The following is a 13,868-nucleotide window of genomic DNA, read 5'->3' on the forward strand; positions in this document are numbered from 1 at the left end:
CGTGTGCGTGTGTGTATGTGCGCTCACCGAGCGAGGCGTAGGACCCCGGCGGCAGGGCGGAGGCGGAGCTAAACGGGGCGGCGGAGGGGGCGGCGGCCAGGCGCGTCCTGGCCGTGGCCGTGGCCGTGGCGTTGACGTCCACGTCGCTACGGGAACGCTGCAGGGAGGCGGGGGCGGCGGCGTGGGGGGGGCGGGAGGCCTGGCCGGGTTTGGCTGACGGGACAAAGATACAAACGGCTTTAGAAGAGAGAGAGAGAGAAGTAATGTACGCACTTAACGTATGTTGTATCTAGTTATAGCACTTTAGCTATGTAGCGTCTTATCCTAGCTACCTTTGTTGCATGGGTTAATGTAGGGATTGTTAATGCTTTGCAATTGGTTCTATGAACATCCTCACTTACATTTAGCGTCTGCTAAATTGTCTCTCTGTGGGGCATCTGGTGAGGGCATGTTGCAGTGCTGTTTGTTTATGCAGAGTTACTTAATGTATATACGTAGATGGTTATTTGATAGATATAGATAGTGTCTGTGTGGGTAGTTATAGGTTACCTCTGGTCCCGCTGCTGCCCACAGAGCTCTTCACGGTGAGAGGCCGACTGGGGACACAAAGCACACAGTCAGATACACAGCTTAGTGATACATATATACATACACACCGTAAATAATACACACACACACACACACACTTTTTTCCAATTGCATGCCATTCTCCGATTCTCTTATTTGGGTTTAAGAATGTTTATGATGAATCGGCTTGTCTTGTTAGAAAGCACACAAATACACACAGTGTTTATAAACACATTCACTATCTATTGTGCACATCAGTACAGCCTTTATGGACGTAAAAAAACTGTGAATGCCATACAAATACTTTTGCAAAAGTTGTCATCACAAAGACCAAAGTGCCATATTGCCATTGATTACCATCGTGGCAGGTGCGCTCACAAGAAATGCTCTCACTCAGATTTGGAACAACAAGTTGATTTCAACCAATGATATTGGTAACAGAGTATTCACTGAGGCCAGAAAAGTCTTCAAGAGGGTTTCATCAGCCAGACGGCTAGTGTCCTTTAAGGTCTGAGATAAGTCCCAGATCCATCAGATCCACGTCCCTGTATCAGTCTGGCTCCAGGCTGATGTGACACAGAAAGATGATTTCTCTGGCTCGGTTAGGCTGACATGATGGGGCTACGATCATTCAGCTGTCAATACCAGGCCTCACATTATAGAGAGTGAGAGAGATCGAAAGCGAGAGAGAGAGAGACAGAGACAGACAGAGGATTGTCTGTCTGTCTCTATCAGAGAGAAAGACCACCAGATGGGATGGGAGTGCACCACCATCAAAACCAACGGTGGGAGAACCAAAGAGCAATGTAGGAAAAAAGGTTTGAACTTGATATAATAAAAGCTGGTAAGAATTGTAGCACAGAGGGACACACACACACACTCTTTTAATTTCTATTGCATTTTCCTTCCCTGAAAATCCATCACCGACCCAAAACGAAAAAAAGAAAACCTGTAATCCTTGCAGTCCCCGTAGAGACGGCGACCATGGTAACGAGGGCGGGGGGGGGGGCCTTACTTGAGACTCTCCTGTGAGGAGGAGGACGAGCGGTCCGAGGCCGGCAGTGAGGCCTGGCTGTCGCCGCTCTTCAGGTGGGCCTGCAGGGCCTTCTGATAGGACGACTCCAGGCCCTGGAACAGAAGCTCCGCCTCCTGGCTGAAGTGGCCGTGGTAGCTCCAGTAGCACCTGTAGACGGCGAGCCACAGGGCGCACAAAGAGGCAACCAGTCGGTCAGGGACCAATCGCACTGAAGGGACCGATGAAACATGGAACCGCAAACGATAAACAAAAATTAAAGACCGAATTTATTTAGGATTGTATTTTTTTTTCTTTTTGCGTTGAGGCTCTGATTCGTTGATTGAACCGGACGTTAACATACGGTTGTTTCAGGAAAATAGCTCTCTGAAAATACATGGTGTTCTACTGTGATAAGCATGGACTGAAAACCTAGGATGCATTAAGCTGTCCGGACCGGTGTCACTATCGACCGCTGCAACACAGAGAGAGCAGACCAGGTCAACAAGGTAGCTCATGAATACGCAGATAATGATCGCTAATGATCGCTAATGATGATCGTTTCTCTACGGGAACGCCCCGCCTACTTCTGAAGGAGCACTGAAGCCCACTGCGGGGGCCAGACCGCGGTGTGACGTCAGACCGCAAGGTGACTTCACACACCTGGCACCACTTCCTGATCCATTAACAAACAGTGCGACCTTGGTGCCGTCCCAATAGAAATGAATGGAAATAGATTTTGTTATCGCATGAGCTTGAAACCCCTCAGAGTGCTCTGTGAGGGTGTTTGCAGAGTCATGCCACCGGAGGGTATTGTGGATATAATATTGATAGCGCAGTTAGAGTGACCTCTAAACACCCCCGAAGTCACAGTGTACGTACTCTTCTGATACTTAGTTCATACGCGGTTTTATACAGGATGTTATCATACGTCAGGGAAGCTGCCTTGTAGGTGTTTTGTGGGAAGATGCCAGCAACCTCTGAAATCTGCCACATTGTAACTTCCAATCAATAATCAATAATTCTTAAGAAATATGTAATTCGTCCCATCACATCGTAGGATTCCTAGAGGCTCCAATAATATCGTGGCCATGTCAGGGTCACCGACGTAAGAGTCGCTCTGAAAGACGTTGTGTTGCGGTCTCAAAGTCATCCTCACTTCTGATGGCTGACTTACTTCCTGGCCACAGAGCGGGCCTCGGAGTCTGCGTCGTGAACCCCTTTCTTGATGGTATCCATGACAACGGCTGCATGTCTGCAGGACAGAAATAAACACACAGACACACAAACTTATTGAGGTCAAATCCAATCTCTCGAGTTGGTGTTACCACAGCAGTGTTCATGAACAGAGTGGGTATTGTAAGTACACAAAACCTTCCTTTGTGCTGCCTCTGCGTTGCACATGTTGAGCAAATGTTAGGCACTGGCGGCAATATCCAGTGCTAATAAAACTACTTTTAGTTTTGATTCTAGATTGATCAGCTGATCAGAAAAAGTAACCGTCCCCATATTTGGTGTTTGATCAATCACAACAGAAGCCATGGAGGCAGAGACGAAAGTGTGATGGATTTGCGAAAGATAGGAGTCGTACCCCCGCTCCTCGACATCAATATTTCCTTTGGATGCGTGCCACGTCCGTTCCCGCTAAAGTCATGTTTTTGATTGCGAGATTGCAATTAACTTTTGCGAGCGTTGCGGCTTTAATAAACAGGACTGGGTTGTTGGGGAATAGAATTGGAATATGCATTGTGCTGTGTTAGCAAAAATCATAGCACACTATTCCTACCACACAGTTAACGACCTAAACAGTTAAATGTATCTTCTAGCTGTGTGGTCCCTCACATTTTGTAAATTAATTAAATCCTCTAGTCTAGTGTGTGTGCCAGGAATAAGAGCAACGTCTACACACAGCTAATGGACAACCCTCCGGTCGGTAGGTCTGCATGCATCCCTGAGCACACTTTGTCTACGCACACACACACACACACACACACACACACACACACACACACACACACACACACACACACACACACACACACACACACACACACACACACACACACACACACACACACACAGGAGGGCTAAATCGATAGCTGGGATGAAGCGGAGAGTTCCCCTGATGACAGCAGGGCGCGTCGGGTTTCAGACGAGAGGCAGGAGGGACAGGAAGCCGACCGCCCGGACACACAATGAGAGCCCGGCCCATCTTCCCCGGGCATCGCCATGGAAACTGCTGAGCTAGGGTCTGGGCGGGGTCCCCGTCGGCCTGCTCAGCGAGCGTAGCGTTCATTGATGTTTCAGCGGCGATGCGTCTCATCAAGGTTCAGGCCTTGATAATTAAGGGACTTCTCTTATTGTTCTTTTGGGGGATAGGCTTAGGGGGTGTGGTTATACACGGCCTGTGATGCCCTTTGAGACGGTAACTGGGATGAAGGGCTATTCAAATAGACTGGACATGGTCCCGTCGGTCATTAATGCTCAGAAAACAAATAAGCTTGTTTATCTTCCCAGTGACACGATTAAAGAGACAATAGCAATAGCATGCTGCTCCCCTTATCAGCCACCCGAAGAGCCCTGCTGTCCTTGCTGACGTCTACAATAAAACCACGCCGTTTCTTTGTTTACAGGATGAGACTCCAAAAAAGTGATAGCTTTTAGCTAAGAAACTCATCCAGGTAAAAAATGGTTTGAAAAGTTATTAGTTCAAAAGAAATCCATTCACGTAAGAGTTGGGACTCTCATCTTCTATAGTTCTGAATCTCTTCAAAATTCCCCGCAATTTTTTTTTTGCCTATACATTATTATCAGTTGATGTAACTTTTCAAATCGTGAATCAGTTCTGAATCAAACCATGATTCAGACCATCAAGAGATCGAAATCGAATCGCCAGATTGCTAAAGGTTCACCCACCATATATATATATATATATATTATATATATATTAGAGCTGTCAAGTGATTAAAATATTTAATCGTGATTAATCGCATCAATGTCATAGTTAACTCACGATTAATCGCGATTAATCGCAAATTCTTTTTCTATGCTAAATATCCCCTGATTTTTTTGTCCCATAATTCTTCTAATTTTAATGCTCTTATCAACATGGTGAAGTGCATCGGCTTGCCTTGTGCAAATGATTTTATATTGATAACAACATTGGCATATACTGATCAAAACAGGACGATACAAAAAAAGAGCCTATAGTGCAATTAAACGACTGCTTTGAACAAATGTCATTTGAACATAGCAGTCAGGCTACTGCTTCTTTGTTTTGAGCCAAAGAAAAAAAAAAAAAAAAGTTTTTTATTTTTATCGCGTGATAATTTTTTTAACGCCGTTAAAATTGGTTTGCGTTAACGCCGTTAATAACGCGTTTAACTGACAGCTCTAATATATATATATATATATATATATATACATAGGATCATACATCTAATACATATACATATGTATCCATACACATAATAAAGTACTGTTTCTCACCTCTCCAAGGAGCTGCTCTGCCAATCCTGCAACATGATGTCCAGGAACTCAAAGCACTTCCTGTGAACAAACACAACACCGATCAGCGAGTGGGACCATCGCCATGGTCACGACCACACCCCTCGCCTCCGCCTATAAACCCCAGGAGGTCTGACGGACGCCTCACCTCCGGATGGCCACGGTCTTGCACACGCAGTGGGTGCAGATGACGGGGATCAGGCGTGGGAAGTGGGTGTGCTGCGGGGAACACACGGCAGTCAGCAGGCATACTAGCCGATCACGATCAGGGGAATAATACCGATCATGCACTTAACACTATCACATCTGTAGTAGTACTATCAGTAGGACTTGCTGTTAGATGGACACTACACTATGTTTCCTCTGTTTTGTCAGCAAATTGCAAATAGGAGATTCATTTGGAATGAAGTTCTCAGTTACTTTTTTACATTACACAAAGTTATTTTCCACCTACCCATAGTCAAATAGGAAGAATGGGGCTCGATTCAATCAAGTTTGCAGTTTCACCAAGCACCAAGATGCTGTTTTTTGTTGTCGTTTTTTCAAAAAAACCAAGAGACACCGAAACGGACCCTTTGAACCCCTCCTTCACCAACAAGCTAGTCAATCTCATCTTCTTCCATTGATTTTGGCTAACTCGGTCAAATGCTAACTTGGTTCCAATCGAGCATGCTTCTCGCTGGGCACCGTGAGTAGCGGCACGTCGCTCACTTTGAGGATGATGCGGACGGCGGCCACCCCGGAGGTGGCCATGATCTTGGCGCTGTTGGGGAGGAGGTTCAGCAGCACGGGTATGGTGGCCTCGGCAGCGTGGTCGAACCCGCTGCCCAGCAGCAAGGACAGGTGGCTGCAGATCGACAGGAGCGTTTAGAAGGGACACACGGCACAATGATAAACTATTGTCGGATACACTAGGTTAAGATGACATGACGGAAGATGAATTAGGCTTGACTCGGATCAGCTGAACTAAACTAAGATTACATAACCGAAGACAACATAGGCTTATCTAAGATCAGATGCTAGCACAGATAAATCTAATAAATTCAAAACTAAGATAATAAAAAAAAGATGTATATATTTGCTAATTCAATCCCAAAGCAGGAAACACACCTTTAGAACTTGGATATCTTTCATCATATTGTTAACAGTGTGTGTGTGTGTGTGTGTGTGTGTGTGTGTGTGTGTGTGTGTGTGTGTGTGTGTGTGTGTGTGTGTGTGTGTGTGTGTGTGTGTGCGTGCTTGTTTGTGTGTGCAAGAGTGCGTCCGAGAGAGCGTGCGAGTGTGCACGTGTGTGTGTTTCTGTGTCTGTGTGTGTCCCTGTGTGCTTCTGCGTGCCTATGTGCGTGCGTGCGTGCGTCCGTCCGTGCGCCCTCACCCCAGCGTGATGCAGGCCTCCCTCACCACCTGCGAGCGCAGGTCCTTGGCCGACAGCTTGAACGCCGCCTCCATGAGCCGCAGCTGCTGGGGGAAGCCGTCGTAGTCCACCGCGCCGGCCAGCAGCAGCGAGCGCACCTTCCTCAGCTGGGGGGGACCAGGGGGCGGGGCAACGGGGGGGAGAAGGGGCGGAGCAAAAGGGGGGAGGGGCGAGGGCTTAGAATGGATCCTTTTCACAGAGGCGTCGCCGTAGGACACACACAGGTGTCGCTCATAAGACTGATTGTTGGTCCGCTTTGGGCACGGCTAGCAGGCTTAACTTCACTAGTCAAGTCTAAATTAGGGCTAGGTTAGCATGCTAGCTGTACCTGTAAGTATAATATAGTGTTTGGGCTTCACAGTTTAGTAAGTGGGCTAGGTCAGCATCTTAGCTGTAGCTTTACGTATAGTATAGTGTTTGGGCGTTACAGTGTAGTAGGTGGGCTAGGATAGCATGTAAGCTGTAGCTGGCCGTATAGCATGGTGTTTTAGCTTTACAGTGTAGTGGGAGGGCTAGTTTAGCATGTTGGCTGTAGCTGTACGTATAGCATAGTGTCTGGGCTTTACAGTGTAGTAGTTGGGCTAGGTCAGCATGTTAGCTGTAACTGTATCTACAGTACAGTGTCTGGGCTGGGCGTTAGCATGTCAGCATGTTAGCCGGGCGTTAGCTTACGGCGGCGACGCGTAGCTCCCAGTCTCGCTTGTCGTCCGACAGCACGTCCCGGATCTTGGTCATGGCCTCCTCCATCTCTCTGTTGGAGTGGAGCTGAGGACACACGCAAACGCAGGATGTTCAGGATTTCAGATGGATTTGTAATCATATCACCATCCAGTTCTGAATGTTATGCTTGCTGTGCTAAATAACATCAAAATGGCACTCAACACTGTTAAACCAGAATAAGAATCTGAGAATAGCCTGCAATTGAAAAAGTGTCTCTGAGCATGTTTGTGACTGTTTGCCATTGTGACTGGGTGTGTGTGGGTGTGAATCTGTGTGTGTGACTGTGTGACTGTGTGTGTCTGTGTGCGTGTGCGAGTACCTGCACGGTGGGAACATCTTCAAAGGCTCGGAGGAAGTCTTCCTCGTCCACGGCCCCAGCACTGGCCGCATCTTTCCCTGAAGAGACAATCAGAAAAGACTTCAGTGTAGCGAATACTAGCGTGCGGCGGCGGCTAGTCGAGCAGCGGCTAGCTCGGTAGCCGCTAACGGCCGAGCGACGGGTGAGCGTCTGACCTGCGGACTTGGCGCTGGAGCCCGAGCTCGGCTTCCGGAAGGAGCCCATGCTCACCGCCTTCCTCCCGGACGCGGACACGGGCTTGGAAGACGAGGTGGAGCGTCCCCCGTCCACAGAGTCATCCTCATCGAAGTTCTTATCTGGAGGGAGGGAGGTAGGAAGGAAGGAAGGGACGGAGTGAGTGAGGAGGTGGTGAGGAAGGAGGAGAGGAGACAGGGCCCTAGTCAGAGGCCGGACAATCGGAGCTTTGATCGCCATGCTTGACGACGGGCCAGGAACGCCGCGAATGTCGACGATCGCGTGGTTCTGCACGCCCACTCAGGGCTAAATCGACGGCAGCGGGTCTGTTGAAAGGCTCTCGGTCATTTCTGGGGAAGAAGTGGAAGCTGTGTTGCGTTCTTGGCAACAGCCACAGGTTTGATTTACCGCCATCATATAAACTGAGGCTTTGAGGTATAAGCGGGGCTGAGGAGATGCCTTTGGCACCGATTTAAGATAATGGGAAATAAGACCTGGCTCTGGAGGGTTGTGTTGTGTGTAATGTGTGCGTTACGAGTGGGTAATTGTTCGCGTGGCGGCGAGGGGACAGATTTCAGTCAGCCCGTTGCGCTGCGCTGAACCACGTGCTGATTGTCATTTAAAAGCCGTTACCTTGGAGATGGTACAGTCCTTTGAGACAAGGGGTCTCAAAGGCAATATGTGGCCATTGGACACGCGTGAAGGGATCAAGGAAAAGCCAGCTCCCATATTTTAGTGGTTACATGGCCTGGATTCCCTCTCAAGGCATCTTACCATGAGAGGGAATACACAGAGGGAACCCTTCCCAAAATAATAATAAGCATTATAACATTTAGCATAAAAACGCAGCATATGTTGCAGTGTCCCCAGATACAATCAGAGTTCACACAACTGTACTATGTAACATACTAACAGAACCATCCCTATCTGGTCCTGATGCTAGCACAGAGCTAACACCAGGACTATCACTACCTGGTCCTGATGCTAGCACAGAGCTAACTCCAGGACTATCACTACCTGGTCCTGATGCTAGCACAGAGCTAACGCCAGGACTATCACTACCTGGTCCTGATGCTAGCACAGAGCTAACACCAGGACTATCACTACCTGGTCCTGATGCTAGCACAGAGCTAACGCCAGGACTATCACAACCTGGTCCTGATGCTAGCACAGAGCTAACGCCAGGACTATCACTATCTGGTCCTGATGCTAGCACAGAGCTAACGCCAGGACTATCACAACCTGGTCCTGATGCTAGCACAGAGCTAACGCCAGGACTATCACAACCTGGTCCTGATGCTAGCACAGAGCTAACACCAGGACTATCACTATCTGGTCCTGATGCTAGCACAGAGCTAACGCCAGGACTATCACTATCTGGTCCTGATGCATTGTGGGTCTGTGGCTACCAGCACACAAAGACACAAAGTTAAAGGTGGATCATTCAAACATAAATAATATAGATATCCCCCTGGAGCCCACGGGCAAAGAGCCCAATGGATGTGTGGTGGCCTGGCTTTTGTTTTGTTTAAGACAACTCAAAAGGGACATGGCAGCGGCACAGCAATGACAGCTGAGCACAGATTCTATTGTGGGTGGACGCCACCAGTTAGCCTCATGCAGTTGACATTGACACTAACACTGACTCCATGGGTCCCTTTTCCATTGAGGACTAGCTTTAAGGCTCTCTGTAAGGAAGGACACTAGTAGAAATGGTTGGCCAAAAGGGTGGATTCTGAAGCCTGTCCCCCCCTCACCCTTGCTCCAACTCATGGAGGAAACGCATGTGAAAGTGGCTCGTGCAGCGGGGGGGGGGAGAAAGAGATAACCAGACACCAGATTAACCCCCTCCCCCCCTCTCTTCCCCCTCCCTCACCCCACCCTGGAGGAATCTACCAGTCCAGCCCTTCAATCCTCATGAATTATTAAAGGTGTATATTAAGCACACACACAATAACATGATGACAATAACATGCAGGATCACACAGCAGTCACACAGAGGCAGACAAGGCAAGAGTCTCTCACTCTCTCCTATACTGTCGCTACAGCCTTGTGTGTTACACAGGCTCAGTTTAGTGATGGGGACTTGGCTGTCAGTCCCACGACTAAAAGGAAAACAAAATAAATCTCGGGTAAGTTAAATAAGTGATCGGGTATGCTTCAGCCTGAATGCCCATATAGGCACAACCTCACACGCTCCCACAAGATACTGCTGGGGTTTCTGGAACATACCGCGAGCCATCCACTGACAGGACATTCCACCACGCCACAGAACCCGCCAGCGGTCATCATGACAACAACGACGACAAGCGATACCAAAGCAGAACCCATTCACAAACAAACCAAACCGGCGTCACATGCCGTGTTCCCCAGCCAAATTGCAAAAAGGACAACAAAAGCAACAGACCACCACCACCACCACCACCACCACCACCACCACCAGCCCCACCCCCGACACAGCTGCAAATGTGATTCCCGGCGCAACGACATAAACGTGACAACAGAGCTAGCATTCTGCCGCGCGACTCCCGCCCGCGGACAAACAAAACAAGCCGCCTTGCAGCCCTCCCGCTAGCGCTGACACAGCCCCTTTCCTGGACGCCGGCGTGCTTCAGCTGACCTCACCCGTGCACAGCCTCCTGTGCACTGGGAAGGCGGGGCGGTCTCTCCTGAAGCAAGGCATCGCACCGGCGATGGTGTCAACCCTCCCCTCCCCCCCCCCACACAGACACCGGCATGTGCATGCGTCTCTCTCCCTCTCGCTCTCTAAAACGCAGAAGGCTGTAACAGTGTTTGATAAGCATGCAGCTCATCGCTGACTACCGACCGTGATCCCACGCCTCTCTCTCGCCCCTCTTCCTCTCTCACCCCCCCCCCCCTCCCCCCGCCAAGCGTCCATGCGTCTCCCCCATGCACCCCCTCCACCCCCCCCCCCCCCCCCCCCCCACCCCACATCATCCAGCAGCTTACAGGAGCAGATGCGCCGACAAACCAGCTTCTTCAGCATGCTGGCGGAGAGACAGGCAGACAGCCAGCCAGCCAGCCAGCCAGCCAGCCGGGCGGACAAGCAGACAAGACAGAACACAGAGACACACACACACAGACAGACAGACAGACAGACACAGGACAGACTGTTTCTCCAGGTGCTATTCCTCCGGTCCTCACATCGTCGCACGATGCTGCCAGCCAGCCCCACGCTCTCTCTCTCTCTCTCTCCCTCTCGCTCTCTCTCTCGCCCTCTCTATAGACTGAGGGGAGGAGGAGAGAGCGCGAGGAGAGGAGGAGACGGAAGGGAAGCAATGGGAGGGGGGGGAGGCAGAGGATGGGGGCGCGGAGCTGCCCCTCCCCCGGTGAAGTGAGCCACATGTCACAGACTGTGCGTGTGTGTGTGTGTGTGTGCATGGCCTATGGACACCGCCCCATCTTTCACACATGTGTGCGCACACACACACACACATGTTTGTTTAGTGTGATTGATAGGGCAAGGAGTTCTAGCCCTTCTATCATTTTATCTGATGGGGGGGGGGAGGGATTCACTGTGTGGCCTTGGTGTCATCATGACTCGACAACAAGGGAAGAGCCAGATGGGGGGGGGGGGAAGGGAGAGAGAGAGAGAGAGAGAGAGAGAGAGAGAGAGAGAGAGAGAGAGAGAGAGAGAGAGAGAGAGAGAGAGAGAGAGAGAGAGAGATTTTCTTTAAGCATCAATGCAGAGTCAGCCTTCAACAATTCCCCCAGGCGTTGCTCCCACACAGAAACCGGTAACAATGCCGATCATTTCAGCTAACTCGGAAACTTCCCCACGGGTCAACAATTGTTTCCAAATGTATTGATGTGGAATTGGACCCGCAAGTCAAAGGAAAAAAATCATGTGACCTAAACATCAGGATTCTGTTCCCTGAGGGGCGCCACCATTTGGTAGTGTTGCCCGAAATGTGCGTGACCATATCTGGTTTCCCTATATAGTGCACTACTCAATACTTATAATGCACAGCAGAAGAAGTGTACAGCTAATGCACACTTAATCCCATGATGCATTGCGTCATTGGTTAGCAATGCATTGCTATAAATAAATATTAAGGCTGTTAAGCCATTTGAGACTGTTATGGTGATTAAGGGCTACACAAATAAAATTGAATTGAATTTCATTTAATGGGATTAATCCAATAGAGATGGACCTTTACGGGTTTATTTGGCCAATGAGCTGTCACACAGAACATCTTGCACGTGTTGCCTTGTTTCTGAGATGGTGATTGTTGCCTAGTTAGTCTTCTCCCTAGTGTTCACTATGTAGTGAACAGGGAATGAGGGAACAAGTGGGCCAATTACAACATAGCCTCAGGGAACTAAGGCACCCGCCGTTGCAATGACCTCCTTCGACCACCAGAGGGGGCTCTGCTGGCACGTAACTACGGCAGTGACCGAAAACTCAAAGTCCACCCACAGGGACTTCCAGAGAAAATAGATACATCAAACTGGTTATGCAATCGCTCATTCTGATTGGTTCAAATGAGTGCCAGGTGATTTCACTCCCCGCACTGAAAGGCTCAAAGGTTTAAATCCCAGGCATAATGAGGACAAGCAATTGGATGTGAATCCAGCAGGTTCAGCACCTGTTCCCTTACGCCCCTCGGCGGAACGGTGGCCTGATGGAGTCTGACAGGTTGTCCTCCGGGCTAACGCTCACAATGTGACATGCTGGAGCCTCGGAATGCAACGGCTCACAACCACAAGGTGACTGGTGAGGGTGAGGGTGAGGGTGAGAGAGAGAGAGAGAGAGAGAGAGAGAGAGAGAGAGAGAGAGAGAGAGAGAGAGAGAGAGAGAGAGAGAGAGAGAGAGAGAACAGTCAGGAGTTAACCGTCGAGATTTCAAAACGGATATGCAAATTCCAACGAGTCGAGAATGACTGATGATGAACAACAACAACCGTCTACAACAACGATGACAGCCACCACGAAAATCTCAACCCTTCCGCATTTCACAGCGGTGATGTAGGCAAGCTCTGTGACCCTGACACAGAGGTGTCATCACAGGACACATAACACTAGTTATGGCTCTCTGTCCCAGGGCTAGCAGACCTATCGTCATTAGCTCAGCCCCCATTTACACGCAGGGCAAACGCAGATATTTCCAAGCGGTTTGGCCTCTCATTTACACGAAAACGCAGTTTTTATCACAGAAAACGATCATTTCTAAAAACTCCGGCCAAAGTGGAGATTTCTGAAAACGCCGGTTATGTGTTGTCGTGTCAACGGGGAGAAACAGGGTTTTAGGTTCTGGAGCGTCACATTATGCGCCAGGAAATGCTTAACGTCATATGAGCGCCCAATGTTTACAGTTTGTTTGTTTGTTACAGGAAGACGCTCGTGTTATTCGTTGTTGTTGATTCGGAGGATTCAGATTGGCTTGCATGGCTTTATCCTTCTCCCTACACTGCCGCCCATAGGTTTGGCATAGTTATAATGGCGCTCGACGGCGTATTTATGCGTTTTGATGCAAACGACAACTTTTTTGAAAACGATGTTGTGTGCACAATGTTATTTTTGAAAACGGAGGGGGGGGAATATTTGTTTCTATAAATACCCTGCTACGTATAAACGTGGCCTCAGCCTGCTACCGGTGCCCTGGTGCAAACACAAGCAGCAGAGTCATAATTAGGGTAATGAGGGACACCTGTGTTGCTCCTACAAGGACTCCTCTGTGGAAAGGGTCTGCCATCCCACGGTTCAACCGGCCAGCGGGGGCGGGGCATGTGGACAAGGAACCACCTGCAGACCAGAACAATCCGGGCCTGGACAACAGCAGGAGGGAGCGCTGGGCCCCAATAGCATTCATTAGCACTCCTTCAGTCCCCGAGGCGTCTACGGTTACACGCACCCAGGGGGAGCTACGGCAGGAACACAAAGCCCAGAGGAGGGGGCTGACGGACAACGAGCTAGCGCCGCCTCGGCCAGCGGGCCGAAATAAAAGTGGTTAGCCTTTAATAGCGTTGCATGGAAAGATACCCAGTGCTCGTAAAACGGGGCGATGTCAAAAGATGACACGTTGTGGTGAGGACAAGATGGATGTGAGCATGTATGGTCTCTCAACTGTTATGACATACCAAGGGAAGAATAGC

General features: G+C 49.5%; 1 protein-coding gene across 14 annotated transcripts in view; it reads right to left on the reverse strand.

Annotated features, from left to right (window-relative positions):
- LOC115542262 (CLIP-associating protein 1-B) overlaps positions 1-13,868 on the reverse strand; it is a 52,102-nt gene that overhangs the window by 23,805 nt on the left and 14,429 nt on the right. For 13 of the 14 annotated variants that reach the window (XM_030354462.1, XM_030354460.1, XM_030354461.1 and 10 more), the window contains 11 exons: positions 7,734-7,874; positions 7,540-7,616; positions 7,173-7,265; positions 6,462-6,607; positions 5,798-5,933; positions 5,235-5,305; positions 5,069-5,128; positions 2,757-2,834; positions 1,583-1,750; positions 550-596; positions 28-213 (listed from right to left, as the gene is read on the reverse strand). In XM_030354462.1, coding sequence (XP_030210322.1) covers positions 28-213; positions 550-596; positions 1,583-1,750; positions 2,757-2,834; positions 5,069-5,128; positions 5,235-5,305; positions 5,798-5,933; positions 6,462-6,607; positions 7,173-7,265; positions 7,540-7,616; positions 7,734-7,874 — 1,203 coding nt within the window. Of the gene's footprint in view, positions 1-27; positions 214-549; positions 597-1,582; positions 1,751-2,756; positions 2,835-5,068; positions 5,129-5,234; positions 5,306-5,797; positions 5,934-6,461; positions 6,608-7,172; positions 7,266-7,539; positions 7,617-7,733; positions 7,875-10,722; positions 10,980-13,868 lie in introns of those variants that run through there. The other variant, XM_030354464.1, reaches the window with a different exon arrangement.

The sequence above is a fragment of the Gadus morhua genome, chromosome 4, assembly GCF_902167405.1.
Source record: "Gadus morhua chromosome 4, gadMor3.0, whole genome shotgun sequence".
In the NCBI taxonomy this organism is placed as follows: Eukaryota; Metazoa; Chordata; class Actinopteri; order Gadiformes; family Gadidae; genus Gadus; species Gadus morhua.